This window comes from Ostrinia furnacalis, unplaced genomic scaffold (genome assembly GCF_004193835.3).
Source record: "Ostrinia furnacalis isolate ACB-3 unplaced genomic scaffold, ASM419383v2 OfSCF1862, whole genome shotgun sequence".
Lineage (NCBI taxonomy): Eukaryota > Metazoa > Arthropoda > Insecta > Lepidoptera > Crambidae > Ostrinia > Ostrinia furnacalis.
Window position 1 is genome coordinate 844,237 of NW_021132101.1, and position 17,966 is coordinate 862,202.

Sequence of the window (17,966 nt, forward strand, 5' to 3'; positions counted from 1 at the left end):
CGAATTTAATAACCAATACAATCTTTCAATCAGGCCGTCCTTCATGATTCAAATAAGCAGGCGAATTTCCGTAATCGTGACCCGCCCGGTGATGACCCACGCGAGCCTCACGAGTGCATCGCGATCGTTACGTTTTTATACAATACAGAAAAGGAAATAAATGATTCCATTTGCATAATCGAGTAGAAGCTGTCACAGTTAGTCTTTATTTAGTAAGCTTATCGAATCAACTAGCTGAGTATATGTGTAACTGCACGGTGTTGCATAAATTCTCAATAAAGCGTCATATTAAGATGCTAAATATCCGTGCAGGCATTGCTGCTACCCGCTGTAATGTTCCCTGTAATGCATGCCGTGTATGGCGGAATGCGATGGTCAATGTCAGTGCTACACATCGACACGGTTTATAAACAAAGGGACATGGAAGTATGAGTCAAAAACGTGTGTAAGTTCTCTCTAACAAAACACGGTTTATTGCACGTGCAATACGGCAGTCACCTAGAGTTCTAGACGATTAAATGCATATTATTATATCGTAACCAGTGCTGCAACTCTAATGTAAGAAAGGTGTTGCATGTAAATATTCATATTTTGCAATAGTGTGATGTAGGCTTGGATTCCAGCTCTTTACAGCTTACTTCAATAAAGATATGAATTCGCAGTTGCTTCTCTACATTTCGTTTCCCACAAAATTAACGTTTTAATTTTTTAACTAGGCCATATATTCTTGCAACAAAATGTATGTCGCACCAGGATACAAATTACAATTTGAGTAAATAAAGCAATCGAAAACAATCGTCGCGAATGTAGTTAGTTGACAATTCGGGTTAACGCAATCATTCGCTGGTGAGTCAGGGAGGCTAACTGTACAGGCTAGGTCTGCCCCCATGGCCTACATCTATTCAGATGGCATTACACTCAATACTCAGTATAAACTCATTACGCCAGTCTTTTCAATGTCGCCTTTGTTCATGTGTGTACCCGACTCCGCGTGCTTGTTACATTCGAAAGTAATTTCGAGTATGGTGCGACATATTGACAAAAATTGAGGGCACCGCATTCTACATTGACCGTCATCGTGTTATTACGATGAAATCGTGAGAGAAAACATTGTTAATAAGGAAAAGACTAGAACTTTTGCTGCTTTAATAAATATTCTTGCAATAAAAAAGTAACGCCCACGGTCAAACTAGACAATACAACATTGTGTCCCTATTAATGGGTTTACTGTTTAACTAGCATGCGCATATTTTATTCGGAACATTCGATTAGCTCTCATATGAATACAATGAAAGATCTATTATCGGATTCTCCACTAACATATATTGAAATAAAATCAAGCTCAACCGTTAGCTAAACACTCATCTTGTACGCATTACTAACATCATTAATTTGGTTACTCGTCGGTCATGTGTAATATTGTAATGTATGTTAATACATTAAATTTTTTATGTTCGCGTTACGGACAAGTTTAAAAACTACATTCGCTTATTCCGTGAAATGGAGAGTTTAATTAATAAATGTGTTAATAAACAGATATAAACAAGCTCGTATAGAGCAGCTTTCACTAGCCGCGCCACCCACCCGCTCGGGCCCGCCACAAAACACTAGGCACGAAAATATTAAATGAATGTGCTTGTAACACCTACAGATTTTTAAATTTAAGCTAATTAGTCTCTTTAATTGTGTTTTAGAATTTGATTGACATAGTAATAGTGAAAGTGAAAACGCGTAACGGCTTATAATTTCGACGGAGAAAGGCGTTTTTGGATACGTAGTCTTTTAATAAATAAACATAATTCCACGTAAATTATTACGCAAGCATTGTTAGTCGTAAATCTGCGCAAGTTACTGAAAAATTTCAGTGCATTACAGATGGATAGCTTACTGCAGTTTCGTAACTTGCTTTTAGAAACTGCAGTTCTTGTGTGCTTCGAAAATAGAAATATTGAAAAAAATACAGTTCAAAGTGTTGTGGTTATGATTAGTTCCTACAAAATGTAATGGAAATCAATTAGGTATGCAGTTGTTGCGCCCGCCTGCCTGCAGTCGCAATGGCATGGACATTAATCGAGCCATTTCTATACGTAATAGATGACGAAATGAAGGAAAAGAACTTGGACGGTAGAATGAATAAAGACTATTGTTTGACTATATGGTAATCGTTTAACCGTTAACTCGATGATTACATCTATTTTCAATTTACCTAAAGAAACCGTCAGTGACTCGGAAACAAGCCGGATGACTGGAATATAAAACGTACATTTCACTTGCAGATGTGTTGTTCCAAATGGCAGTATGGAATACTGATAACAATTACAAGACAAGAACATGACAAAATACAAATTATATGTTGTCAATCATTAATTTATATTCAGACATCCCGGTCAAGACGCGATAAAAAAACAATTAATTATCTCAAGTCGCCCGATCATTATCAAGTATTATAACGAAAATATACAGTCCTAATAAAAAATCGTTCTTAGGTTTTCCAGTCAGAGCTTCTTATTTCAGCTTAACCGGTCTGAGATTGAACAATACAGTAGTTGTTGCAATTAGTCGTTCTTGCACGCCGCGGTACTTTCTACCGCGACTGCGTTCCACAATGAACAATCACATTATTATACTTTTTGTGTATATTAGTAAAAGTAAACACACTTGTCTTCTACGCCTCTCATTGTAGCCATCGTTGTCATATTGGGCCACTGTTGTGAAATACCACCTATAGTTAAATAGCTTTATTGGTTTCACAGCACGCTCAAATAAGTAACCATTGAGCGTGAAACGACGTGTAAAGATGTAAAGGCCACCCGTGTGTGGCACCCGTGAAGGGGAAAGTGCAAAAATAAGTCTCTTTTATCTCTTAAATAATTAAATAGCTTACAAATCTGAGGTTAATAAGCCTACACTCGCTTTCGTCTCCCAAAATGGCGATAGCAATAACGATGAGTAATGAATAGAGAGCTGCTTTAATTCGCGCCGCTGCCTGCGCCCACGCACTCGGTACACGGCGCATCCACTCGGAACAATGCTTACTGGTTTACTTTCTCGATTGACTCACACTGATTCATAGCGCATGTCTTAAGATCAGAATTAGATTAATGGTACCGGTCTAGATTAGGCCCCGAGTCTCAAAATCGTAATGTCGACAAGTATCACTTTCATTGACACCGATACCATGACAAATTGACGGTGTGAGCATAAACAACGCGAAACTCGCGAACGCAGCTTGATTTTGATCAAAGCTATAATTGAATCTTTTTAGTCGCAAAAAATGTGAACACCAATCAGATAAAACTGCTTCTCACTACTATTAATTTTCATTAAGTCGGACCATTGTTTTTGCGATAAATAATTGATTACTTGTAAAATTATTCACACTGTTATACCGACTACAGGAGGCATGGAAAATTTCTTGTATAAACAAAAGATATGAAGATATGCAAGAATATAAAAATAAAGTCATTTTTGTCATGTCGTAAAGCAAAACCAAGCGTATGCCAATTTTTAATAACGCGTGAGTTTGGACAGGAAAACAAAAATTTACAGCTTCCGCGATGGGGCCTTCGAACTGCATCGGCGGTGACCTTCGCGTAAATCATTGCCTGGGTCACATTGTCTAATAAAAAGGCATGTCTTTGTGATTGTGTTCAATTTTGTGCCAATAACCTGGAAATTGAGACATCCTTGGAATGCGCGTACGTGCATCCTGCGCTGCGCTTGCGCAGTGGTGCGGTAATGAACGTGTCGCGCGGCTGACCCCCGACCCACGCGGGTTCGACGCCCGCGCCGCGCCGCCCTCCCCGCTCCTAGCCCGTTCCTGCGCATCAGGACTATGTCAGACGCATTTATCGTCTTTAATCACTACCGTTCGTCTCTTGTTTACACATTGAACAAAGGGCCAACTGTATCAATTATATCGCACTTTATTACCCACATCCTGCTCCTCCTACTTAAACAACAACTTCGTTAATATACTCATAGTAGTAAGGTTATTATGAGCAATGCTGATAAGCTCCAAGGAAATTAAACCTTCCAATCTTTCAAGGCCAGACTCGTTCGCCATAGCTGTATATGGGAAAGGCATCCCAAAGGCTACGCATTTCTGAAATCAGATGTTAAATGATAACACGTTTACAATATGGGATAATGAACGGAAACGTTCGACGAGTTATTGTCTGCTTGCAATCGTACATCGCCAATATGTAATCATCAATCAGGAAAGTTGTCCGGTTAGGCGCTAAGTGATAGGTGGCTGTGGTAAGGTTTCTTTCTTGGTTTCACGTTGATGTCTCCAAGTTAAGTCGTTGCCGACGAAGCAAGACCGGTATTAAAGTTGAAAAAACCATGAGTTTCCTATAATTGTCACGAGCAGCAGAGCCCGAGCACCTGCTGGCAATTACACATATTAAGCGGACGTGCGCAGTTAAAACGACCAGATACCAACGGAACCTGTCATAGGAGAAACTAGACGTGGTGTACTGTACTTAGTATGTGACATGTCGACTTCAGTAGTGCAACTATAGCACCAGTCATTCCAGTTATGACTTGAATTATGTGGATTGGAGCAAATTGCGAAATGGCGAGGTAGATAATAGGACAAAGAGGCCAGTGTTTTGTCTATGCAACTGTCGCTGCGGTCGTGGAGTGCAGGGCGCGGGGGGAGGTGTGCAATAGCGAGGCGCACAATTCGTGTCCGTAGGCTGCGGCTGCGGCTGCGGCCCTCGGGAGCAACGTTCTGCGGGACCGGTTCGCTAATCGATCCCGCACCGGCTCGCGCTCCTGTCCGCACCTAAACATCAACTAACGGCTTCTTCGCAACCAGCGCGGCCAGATATCGCGCGGCTCGCTGCACTTTCTGCATTTACTGCCGACAAGTTATTAAAATATAACGTGATCTTACACTACGCCGACGGCTTATCTACATAATGCTACCGGTACAGGCAGGCGACCTGAAATAACTTAGAATTTTGTCCTAGGTTTGGTATTTTTTGTAATTACATAAATTCCAATACGTAACACAATAACCAGACAGGCACGTATTGATTTTAGTTTGTTACGTAAGAGTTTCGCTGGAGACAACTATTAAGTCATTATGTCACCATAATGAATGTTGAGACGTCGGGCATGGGCATTGTCGGCGTGTGCGCTTTTTCTCTAAACTGATCGAGCTGGGCATAAAGCGCGCGTCAATCGCGTAGGTCGCTTTCCGCGGACGTGACAATGGCTCCATTGTTCGCGACTGTGGAACACTCCACAACGCCAGGAAAACCCCTCTTGTGAGCCATTTATAGAGACATGGAATTTAAAGAAACGCTACAGATGTTAACATCGCAGCAATATTGTTTAATGTCGGTGCTATCAGAATAGTATTAGATAAATGTGACTGTTATAGTTACAATGATTTATGTTCCGGCCAAGTAGGGCCAGAGAGCGGTGATCTATAGGCCTCCATCGTCTCATAAATAACATCTTATTCGAGATTTCATTTAATATTGATTTAAAACTATTATCGTGTGCGTGCTCGCTCGCTTAAATTACGGTCAAATATAAAAATCGAAAGAATCGAAACAAGAACGTTCAAAAAACCATTTTAGAAGTTGTTGCCGTCACACAAGAATTCACAAACCACAGAAATGTTTAATGTATAAGAAGTTTACACATGTAACTAAAACCTCCCAATAAACGCATATATTACATATCATCACGCTATCATATGAACGAGTAATGAACATCGTTTGAAATGCGACGAGATGCCAGCTCAAAAAAAACATTTTTCTTTTAATCTTTTACACTGTTACGGTTTGAACGCATGGCAATCGACATGCAATTTGGCACCGATTATAATCTAATATTAGAGAACCAAGTAGCAAGATTGTTTTGCAAAGCTAATTTATACTTTTTATAAGCGGCGTCTGCGTTCTGCGTTCACAGTTCAGGCAGGATTATCCGCGTTGGAGTCTGCGCGTCGTCATGCATCTTCATCCGCAATAATTTTAAACTACTTTAAAGAGACATTCTATTCAGAAGCAACTGCTCTCAAGGAACGCGTTGTGAATTGGCACCAGTGCCTTGAGCCTTCATAAAGAACCGCTTTTTAAATTTAATATGCTTGATTCGTGATGTTATCTGTGGTGAGCTGATTTTACGTAGGTCATTTTCGATTCGACACGTTTAATCTCAAAGGAATCGAGTTCGTAGCGCATCAATTTGTTGCGTGCTCGCTGCAGAGTAATTAGCGTAACAAAGCTTTATGTCGGGCGATTGTGAGCTTAATGAATGCAGAGGTGTAATCCTCGCCGCGTCGCGGAGACCCTGGCGAGACCCTCGCGGCTCGAGACGACAGCAAGGTCGGCCGATGGGCCATTGTTCAGATAACAGGATATGATGAGCTCGACCTCGCCATCGTAATCCGACACCTTAGACCGGGAGAAGGAAATCATTTTCTATAATCATTACTGTGTACTTGTCAAAAATAAAACACTGCGACAAACACATTGAGGATGTACATTAAAGTTAGATTTTCTCATTCATATCGTTATGAGCATTTCGTGCCTTTGAGATTCGTATTATTACTGAACATTAACAATAAATTGGTTAGCAAAAAATGACAAGGTTCACTAGGGTCATCTATTCAGCATTATGCAACTTCAAAGTTGTAAAAAGTTATAAAATGTATTATTACTGTATTACTCAACCCTTTGCTTTTTCTTGGGGTACGGGTCGGAGCCGCTTATCCTTTCTCCGTGATGTCGACATTTAAGACTACTTTCTAACGTGTATCGCTTTGGTTCTGCAGCATAGATCGGCTGGCTATTCACAGAGCACTATAGCTTGGTAGGTACAACGTTGATAAGAAGGATTGTGGGCACTAGGTTGGACGGTCGGGCTAGCGGCAGGGCTGCGTGGCAACATATCGGCGGGCCAGCGAATGGCCGGCGGACGGCGCGAACGCATAAATCGCGGATCGGATCGTATCAAAACCGATACGGAGCATAAATCGGCGTCGGAGCCGCGGCGTTCCGCCTCGCGACATGGAAAGCGTTTCTTGGCCGCGATCTACGCGGATCACGCCAGATAAATCTTGCGCGTGCCGTACCGGGAACGCGGTGAAATCAAAAATAATGCACTATCATAACACTGTTACATGCGTGTTTTATTTAACAATGTTTGGACTAGACGGTGCAAGTAGACAAGAATAAATATACGAATACATTGTTCTAATATACTGTGATCATGCCGTTGTAATATAAACTGCCTTTTTTATGTGAGGCCAGGCGTATTAGCATATCCACGCACTTTGACATAATATATTTCCTGCTTTTGAACGCGAAGAAAATGGTACGATTTATATTATACCTACTTCTGTGGAAAAGACAGAAGGTAATGTGGCGAATAATGACATATGATAAATATAAAGCTTCGTGAGTAAACTTTCATGTTCTCTATTTTAATTACAATACGTATGCAAACAACGCAACGTTGCTTTAGACTTGGCTATAATACTGGAATATAACAATGGTGCGAATTTCAATGCCCGCTTAGCTACAATACCGAGCGCAAGCAAGATTGCAAGCTCAGACTGGTTTCGGATGGCGTTAGCTTGCAAAAAGCTCGGCGTAGGCCGCAGCTGCACCTACTGCACTTCTAGTTTTACTGTGTCAAGAACAACTCCTCTCGCCCCCACCCCGCGCGACACTCGCGCCGCCATTTGTCAATGCGCACAAAATGCGAAACAGTCTTATAAAAACAAGTTTCGAAGTTCAACCCCGCAAAAACAAATGCCTAAATACTCCTTAACCCTCTTAACACTACACCAAAAACAGTTTTTGACATGACGTGACCCACTATTTTGGTAACAATGCAACTATCTCTCTACCGTTCGTTAGCCAAACATCGCGTGACAATACCTAACTCATGCAATGCAGATGCGTTTTCTGAAACACTTGCCGACAAAGGAATTCGCAAATTAATTTGACGGGATGACGTGATTCCATTTAGTGAAAACCAAAATTACTCTGTTTGCTCACAGATAACATAAAGATAACCGTTTTAGTAATTGACATTTCAGAGGTCCTTGGCACACAAGCGTTGCGAAAGACAAAAAATGAAAACATATTGGCACTTATTGTATTCAGAGAAAAAATACTGTGCGACCGTCAATCCAAGGTGCCTTCGCGAGCGCGATTATCTATCTTTTTAAAATTACATTGTAAACTTATAAGTGTGGATGGCAACAAAAGATATAACTAATTTTGTATTAAAACATCCTTGTATTAAGCTCTGGAGGTGCGATTAAAGAAATAATTTTCACAGCACTTATATTAGTAATATGCAGGCAACAGGCAATTACTGTCGCCGGCCCTTTGTGCGAACTATTAATTTATGGGCGTGCGCACTGATACATTATGTATTAACGCTGTGCAGCTTACAGACAGCGCTTAGCCAATGGAGCCCATGATGTTATTGAACAGATGCATTCATCAGGGCATGTGCTGTTAGGATCTTTCTTACAAATGAATGATTAAATTAAACGAACCATATAAACTTTCAAATTGTTCATTAGACAGAGTAAATACTAGAGATGAAACGGATAGTTGTTTGGCCGGATACCGGATATCCGGCCAGCTGCTAGGCCGGATAGCCGGATATCCGGCGGCCGGATAGTTGGCCCATTGTCTCGTTGTATGTCGTGACGAGTTTAGCGCCGCACAGGTGCTTCAAACGCGACCAGTGGGTCTATTAGTAGACTAGACTAGTCAAACTTTTTGAAAATCGAATCCGTCCGAATGGAATGCCAGATTTTGCCACTGGTCTAGGGGGCAGATCAATTCGGGCGATTTCGGTTGCCATCGTGAGTAGGTATGTGATTGAATAGCGAAAATTAAATTAGTTTACTTGCTGCGTAATCTGACTGAACTGCATCATGTCATCAGAGGGCCTAGTGAGAGTTTTCATCAAACGCGCTCACTAGTGAGCGCCTCAAAAAATGTCATTAAATGTATGACGGATTGTACAGCGCCCCTAGCGGGAAACGTTCAAAAACTAAAATTTTCATACATTTTTTAAACGCGCTCACTAGTGAGCGCGTTTGATGTAAACTCACATTCAGCCCACAGACAGACGATCAGTGAAAAAAAGATCGCCTATTTTATTTGGAAATATTTCGACATTGACAGATATTTACTATTTATTTACTTATTTGTCATTGGAGTGAATTGCTCAGAAAAATAAATTAGTTTTTTGAAAGGCCTTAATATGGCTTTTTTGTAACTTTTTGGAACTTAAGATAAAAGCCGTCAGTATTATAAGCCATTTAATTTATATTTACCTCAAAGATTAATTTATTTCATTTTATTAATAGGAAATTGTCGTAGTTTTTTAATATCCGGTATCCGGCCGGATAGTGAGTTACTATCCGGTATCCGGCCGGATAGTAAAATTAGGCCGGATATCCGGCCTACCGGATAGTTACCGGATATCCGTTTCATCTCTAGTAAATACCTTAACCAAATAATATCACCTCTTTTATCTACGCTCCGTACTGTAACTGTTATTTGAAGATTTCAGTGCACTGAAACTAGCTAGTTTGTGCTTGCCAATAAAATTATAACTGAAAACATAATAGGAATTTCGTCGTAAATAATTTTACTAATGCATTTTGTAGTAATGAATGCCTAAACTAAGTACATATGCACAAACGTGTGCGACTTTTTTGCCAGGTTAATTCATTTGTTTACTTACTGTATTCACAACATAAGGAAAACCATTTTTATTTAATGAAACATAACATATTCATTAAATACAACCTTTTGGTTAATTTATTCAATGCATGTGTCACCATAAAATAAACTAATTGAGAGATAAGAAAGGAAAGATAATGTCCAGGCATGCCAAAACATGGAAATCACTATTGCACTTCCTGAAAGGTTGTGTCACACACAATGTCATAAACGAAGGTCGACATTTCATAGGAAGGTGATGATAGGTGATAAGATTATATTAAGTAAATTTTAAAACTTCCAACAGGCAGGTCACAAATTTGCTCGAGCGAAGGTCAAAAGCCAAATCTCTATTTCTTTAAATTGTCAAAAGTTGCATTTTGTTTAGAAAATATTTAGAAACGCTGTAGTTCTCATACATATGCCGATAAGTACAGGATATTTAACAACAATACAGGTACAACTTTAATGAGTTTTTTAACCTTAGCTGAACTCCCATCTTTTTGTGGTTATACCCTAAAGAACAGGAAAGATAAGATTTTAAAATGAATTTCTGTAATTAAACAATAATTGTACGTTAAAAAGCGGCAAAACTGTAAATGGTAGTCGGTAATTACTAATTACTTTTCGACAATTATCGAACTATTCATTAATAAGCATACAATGAGATGAGAAATGCTGGAAATGCGAATCTCACATGAATAATGCAACAAGACATAATACGATTGTTCGCGGAAAAACGAATCTGCAAGGGTTTCGTTCGGATAGCGATTCACGCAATTACTGCAAACTTGATTTCAAATGGATTACACAAGTATCCTAATTTAAAAACCTGAAACTTACATGCATGTTTAAATTATTTTAAAAAAACTAGCTATTTGAGGTTGAAATCACTCATAGTTCACCGAGTTTCTTTCAGGATCTATTAATTGCTCCATGTAACAATATCCAGATTTCACAATAAATATTTTTCAGATTCGATACTCACAAGTAACAGCGTTACGTAAACTGTGCATTATGTGTCGAAACAAATATTCATGAATATTCATAACTCAGTCCATAACGGAACAGGAGTTGGTTGGGAGGTTTTCAAACCCAGTGACAATAGACTGTAATAAATAAATGGAAAAGCAAGTAACCTAGCTTGAAACAGCAGACAAAATGGGATCAGTGGTGGTAACAATGTAACTATGCAAATGGATCTCACGAAAATATATCACTATTGTGATTGAGGTAGAAAATGACGAAAAAAGTCAAGTGCGTTCCCACACAATGTACAAGCAAGTGGAAGGTCACTGGCGAAGCACGTGTGACAACTGACAGCGGCCGATGTATTGCCAATTTGTTCGACACTCCTCCAATCATACAATAAATTGATTGACAGTTGGCACCTCTGACAAGATGCAAGAATATAATTTAAGTTAAATGGTCATTCAATACAATATTTATTCGGCGCACTGGAACAGCTAAATTCAACTTGAAAAACTCAAGTCCTTTCAACAACTTACAATAAAATTGTTAAACTAAAAAGCTGATGAAATGTGTATGAATCCATAGACTTTCATTCGTTAATTTCCAACAGTTACCTACATTTTTTTTTTGTAAAAATAATAATATAATCAATAATCATGAAGACATGCACAATATACAATACTGGATTGAAATGTAATTATGTTGGGTAGATATTTTCGAGTATTTTAGAAAGCATTAAACATTATATCAAGTTAAAATTGTGTCAGAAATTTAGGGTTCATTACTGTTTATTTTGACATTTCCAAATGTGAATATCAGTCAATTCGTCAGTCAATGAATAAAAAATATTTATCAGGTGCGTGTGTATTATTGATGTATTATTTTATTAGTAGTAATGTTAGTTGATCATCAGATTACTGATACAATAAGAAAGTAGATTAGGAAATTTTTAATAAAGCCGGATTTTAATTGTTTAACCATAAACTTTAAGAAAGAAATCATCGAAATTAACTTCTTTACGATCAACTATGGGACCAATGAGGCATGTAATTCTTCAAGCATTAATCAATGCACACCTAAAACGAGAATCATCCAAAGATCGGAGCAAAGAGCGAATAAAAAATTTTCATGTTAGCCATCTTCAGAATCATTTACACCAAGCCCTATTCAACGGCAAATTACCATCACCGCAAGTATGGTGGTTATGTGGTTATCGCGGCATCAGAAGACATTGGGCAAAGCTCGTATCTGGGAGCGAGGTCGATTGATTCACCCAGCACGACTTCCTAGCGAGTGACCCGGGGCCGAGGGCCGCAGCCCGGCCCTGGTGCCGCGCCGCTCATGCCCAGTCACCGTTACGTTACCTATATCTCCATCATGCGGGGCCATTGTCTATCCGTCGCTCATGTTTACTGTTTTTACCATGTCAATAAACCATTACACCAAGACTTTTTCATCGAAATCTAACTCTCTATTTATTGTAGAAAATAAATAATTTACGAGATTCCACAATGGGGATGTTGCCTGGGTCAAAAAGCAAGAGTTTTAATTAGTCCGTCAGTTAACTTATTAAAAAATACTCTACACGTATTTTTCACTTTTTCAAACTAATGAAAATTTATAGAGATAAAGCGCCCCAAAGTTCATAAGAAGAGGCCCGTGACGTCAACGCTTGCTTAAAAATGCCGCACGTTGTGACGTCGTGCGCAACTTCAACGCACCATAACTATGTAATTATTTGTTAGATTGACAAATAAAAATATATGTGTCCAATATTTTTTGATATTAAATATTACGGACTAAAAAAATTTTTTTAGGCAACTAGCCTATTATCTATAAAAAATATATGTAATTAAATATTAATATTTCGTGATCACTGATCAGTTAGAAACATCAATCGGACACGCATGACAGACTGCAGGATTCATAAATTTTAATAGAACATTCCTACTACAGTCTACATTCCTAAGTTTTTTGCACTTTTGAATAAATACTGTGAAATAAAGAAAGCCGAAAGAATTTATCAGGATTTTAACCATAGCATTTATAACAACGCCATCTGTTTTGAAACCCTGAACTAATCTATACCTTGATNTTTTGGAATGATCAGTACATTTTTAAACCTTAGTTTTTCAAGTGAAACCTTAAATTCAAGAAAGGGTTATTTTTTAATTTGTGAGAATGCTCTCCATTCATAATGGGAATGTTTCAATGTTGACAACACTTCTGAAATGTCAAAATTCCGTCGAATTAAAAATCAGAGTTTAATTAAATATTAATATTTCGTGATCACTGATCAGTTAGAAACATCAATCGGACACGCATGACAGAATGCAGGATTCATAAATTTTAAAAGAACATTCCTACTACAGTCTACATTCCTAAGTTTTTTGCACTTTTGAACAAATACTGTGAATTATAGAAAGCCGAAAGAAATTATCAGGATTTTAACCATAGCATTTATAACAACGCCATCTGTTTTGAAAACCTGAACTAATCTAATGCCCTCAAGTGCATGTGTGAGGTAGTTCGTGTCGCGATTGTGGTTCTAAGGCAGCTGGTACGTTGGAAAGCCAGTAGATGTCGTTAGTATAGCTCGTGTAAGACACTGCGACATTTCTACATGACCTACAAACTTCTGGGAAATCTGGCAGGATTTTTTATTCATAGGATAAACAGAAGATTTGTACCTATATTAATTTGTAAATAAGAGAAAGGTTTAACTAAAACAAAAACTATTTAAAATGCATGCAAGATGTATGGATTTTGTTGAAAATACGATTTCACCTACACTTTTTAAAATTGTAAGAGCACCCATACACCAAATAAAATACTGCGATTTGGTTACTGTGGGTTGGTGGAATTATTGTGGATCATCTGCATTATCAATGCAGCTGTTAGAATAATAAATAAGATAACATACCTGTCACGATCCCTGCTCCTGCTTCTTTTCCTGTAGGACCCCTCCCGGGTGCCGTCGTCGAGCCGCCTACGCTTCGCCTCGTAGGACCGCGAGCGGGACCTCGAGTGTGAAGTGTAGTGCTTCCTACGTGTCCGCGGCATCTGCAAACGACATCCAACAGTTTTACTCAACAATACATCAACATTACAGCGTCAGGCGATAGATGTGGCGAAACTGGTGTACCATAAGCATGGCTAATGCTGTATGCTGTGTGAAGCAATGTATGTACATTATATGCTGTTGTCAATCAAATCACAATCAACAACATGTTTTCACAAATCAATTTTGAATTGTAACGGTAGGTTTTTTTTAAATTACTTACATTATGGAATTATTTTTGTTTTCAAAATAATGTTAACGACAAATCATAGGCTCAATGCAGATGTGCTGTTTCAAAGAAGCATAATTTTTATGTGTGTAATTTGAATAAAAGGCTAAAGGCCTTGAAAAACAGTCCATCCCAGAAGCATAGTCAAGATGCTTGTAATATTCAATTTATTCAAAATAGTGAAATAGGTATAATGGCTTCCCAATGATAGTTAGTTATAAAGTATAATTTGGTTTAGTATTCGGATAATGCATTTTTAATGATGGAGTGTAATTTGATTAAGTCGTTCTTAAGTGTGTCTACATAATTAAGGAAAATCTTCAGACAATAATGTTGTGTGTAAGCATACAGGTAGGTAAAAGTAGATCAAAGACATATGGATATCAATGACGTAGAGCAATATTAACCATTTAACGTAGTGGTACTATTTTACAAATCAAATTTCAGTTAATGTCATATAATTATGTGTCACTCTCAATCTATACCTATATCATTAGCATTACACAACCTTCCTTCTAGAATACATAATAATACACACACATGGAAAGATGGATGCTGTTATGACAATGTTTTGTTTTTGATTACTCATAGTAATAAATACTATTCATACCGCAAACTATTAGTAAATGATACAATCAATCCACACTATGTTTAGGTCAACAGTTAGCTTGGAAATAAGAATCTAGCATGAAGCCAATACATCTGAAAAAGCCATCATACCGATTTGAAGACCAGTCAAAACACAAACATACCCATTATGAAGAAGAGCTTATAATGTTCTTTGGACAATTGTTATTTCATATGCATTTAGTTTTATTAGAACTACCTCGTATTAATTTCGTAAGTCATGATGATGATATAAGTTTGGGTGAATGTTACAGTTTGACAGGCCCACAAAATTATAAGGAAAGTACTCCAGGTACCTCCACTTACCATTACAAGGATACCAAAACTCGTATCCAAGCAGTTAAAGCTGAAAAACATAAATAGTTTAGTCCTTTGACGGACACAAAGAACAGTGATACCTACGATAGTGAAGAAAACAAACCAACATGCTTAACAAAATTTGTTTTTCACTACAAAATGGATCAATTATAAGAATAAGTTAAGTAGCTATTAGGCTCAAGTTCTGGCTTATTTAGACTGGCCTCATCCCAGTATAGTTTAGTTATTCCTGCTTATATTAGTCTAAACTATGTATCACTTTAATAACCAATTTTAGAAAGTGTGAACTCAAGAAAAAGTCACTGTTAAACATTAGAATGTAAAGAATGATGGAAACGAATAATTAAGAATCATGCAGAAATGCAGCTGCTTGTAAAGATTTGACAGTGGCAATCTTAGGTGGCAATCAAAAACCAGCTGATTGCTATAATATTAATAACACTATAGAACAATACAGAGTATAGTTAATCCTGTCAATGGAAAACTACACCTTGGACAGTTGATATCAACAAACGCAAGCAGCTGTAATGTAACACGTATGAATGCAGATTTTGTGCGAAACTAGGAAAATGGAAATACTGTGTGCTCTAATGACAAAACACTACGACTACCGAGGTAAAGCTTTCACTATCAGCTGCTACGAAAACTGATTATAGTTATACATATAACTGTGCCAAAAGCCCAATATGTCAATTTATTGGTATGTATTTACATTTGGCACGCTGACGCCATGTTGGTTTGTATGGCTCACTGGAGCCCTAAACAGACCCGTTTTTTAGTGTTCTAAAATATTTAGACTTACCCTCAATTCACGTAAATATTTCAATTTACACCAAAGTAGTTGAGTAAAATTAGTAAGGCAATTCCAAGTTCGCGATGCAGAACCTTGAAGAATGCTTCTTCGCAATAAAGGCCCGAACATCGATCCAAATCCAAGACAGCGTTGGTTGGTTGTTGAACAGCGATGGCGTAGAGCGTAGTAAAGTTTCTTTTCCCTGTCAAAAGTTGCACTTTTTTAATTTGTTTGCATTCTATTTATAATATTTTATATGAAATAATGATAAATGATTTTTTGAGTACTTTTGAGCTGATTATTAGTGTAATTAAATGTTATGTTTTTCTAAAAACTCAATTAAAAGTTTATAAATTACCGGAAACTCAGAGTACTGCACGCTACCTATCGGCAAGATTAATGAACTATTATGACATTAGTGTTGCCACATAACAAATTATACTGATGCGTTCATAAAATAATTATTTTCTTGTATAAATATGTATAAATTCTTTTTTTAAATATTTATTTTGTTACGGTAGTATCTCAGATCATAGAAAGGAATAGATGTGAAACGGGGGCGTGGCGCGTGTCTCCGCGATATGCCCAGAAACGAACATCGGCCGCGTAGCTAGGTTAGTCGCGATTCAGTCGTACTAAGGAAATGTTCTCCGATATTTTGGATAATGCGTTGTTACGTGCAATAAAACAAGTGAAACGAAGAACTACAGGAACAATGGAGTCATTTACTACATGTAAGTATTGCAAATCCATTGTTATTTTGCTTATAAATAAAAAAAACTAAACATTTTTACGAACGAATTCAGTGCCGTAACAGTTACTGCGATATCGAAATCAGTGGTGATAAAAATTCTAACACGCTTGTACATTGACGATTTAGTTAGCAACCACTTTATGTCATGCTCAACTACTGCGCAATGTATTTAATTTCTTCCGATATCCACTGTCGTGTGAAAATACACAGTACGGCCGCATGTGCCGGTCGTAATTCTGAATTTGATTATTGATGAATAATAAAATAAATCCTACTAGCTCGATTGATGGTTTCATTTAATTTATTTAAACCAGGTTACCTTTAATAATATTTTTCGTTCATTTATGAAAATATCAAATTAGCCCGTAATCCTGAATCCTGATACATAAATTTAGCCTATTAATTTAACACATGTACGACTGTACTCAGTGTTGCACTATCAAATGCAATTGAAGCGCCTCTATGCCAGGGTTTTTATGTTCCTGGTCAGGCTATAGATATAAAATTGAATTAGCTTTACCTAGAAAATGTATTAACTTAACATTTTTTTAGCTATTAACAAACCCACTAAGTTGTTAAATCTAAATACCTAGTGAATAATGTTAAAATAAGAGCGAGTATTATAAAAAAGATCACACATGTACCTATTTATAATTTATTGTTCGTCTTTCATTTAAAAATAAAATCTTTTTGGTATCTTTACGATGAAGGAGCAAATCTGGAATACCACCTCCTGTCTAACTAATTACCTACATTTTAAAATTAATATATTTTAAGTTGGAATATAATGGGAAAATCGTTGACATAATTAGGTATCTAAGTATTTTATATTCTTACCTTAGTGTCTCCAGTAATTAGCCCACAGATCATAGGAATGCCAGTTACCTATTTTCTATAGACTTATTTCTTTTCTATGTACCTATTAACAGTCTCTATCACTTTTTGTTTGTACAAGATCTTCAATTAATGTTTTACAGTTTTTCAAATGTTTTTCACAGGTTAACACCGCGCAGGTTGCTAAGTACACAGGCACAAAGCAGTTCAAATCGTCTCTAGCAAACCAGCTCACTCATATTATCAATTTTGAAGCAAAAAAAGAACGTTGTGTGCCTTCATTTAGAACAATACGAGCACTGAATTAAATTCATTTACTCAGACAACCAAAACATTGATAAAAATCTACGTTTTGCAGATAAGCCTCGACTGTCTAATACTTATGTACTTTACCTACATTCTTATACTGTTAGTTAGTTACTGATTAGCGTGGTAGCTAAATTAGTTCTTAATTAGCACACAAAAAAAATACATCTTTTGCAAAACAATGAGATAAATCGCAGATAGTCGATAGGTGTAATTAATTTAACTTGCCGACGATAAGCAGTTACTTAAGTAGGTATTTTAGGTATCAATCAATTTAAGACACACCTTAAATTACGTTTATCAATATTAAATTACGTTCTACATTAATTGGATGATAAGAAATACCATGA

The 17,966-nt window shown here is 37.4% G+C and overlaps 1 protein-coding gene across 2 annotated transcripts in view; it reads right to left on the reverse strand.

The window, feature by feature from the left end:
• Doa (CDC like kinase darkener of apricot) overlaps positions 1-15,924 on the reverse strand; it is a 62,730-nt gene extending 46,806 nt beyond the window's left edge. The window contains exons 1-3 of one of the 2 annotated variants that reach the window (XM_028306075.1): positions 15,732-15,924; positions 14,918-14,957; positions 13,618-13,757 (exon numbers count right to left, since the gene is read on the reverse strand). In XM_028306075.1, the coding sequence (XP_028161876.1) occupies positions 13,618-13,757; positions 14,918-14,920 (143 nt within the window). In that variant the 5' untranslated portion in view covers positions 14,921-14,957; positions 15,732-15,924. The remainder of the gene's footprint in view (positions 1-13,617; positions 13,758-14,917; positions 14,958-15,731) is intronic. The other variant, XM_028306074.1, reaches the window with a different exon arrangement.
• Between the last annotated feature and the right edge of the window lie 2,042 nt (positions 15,925-17,966).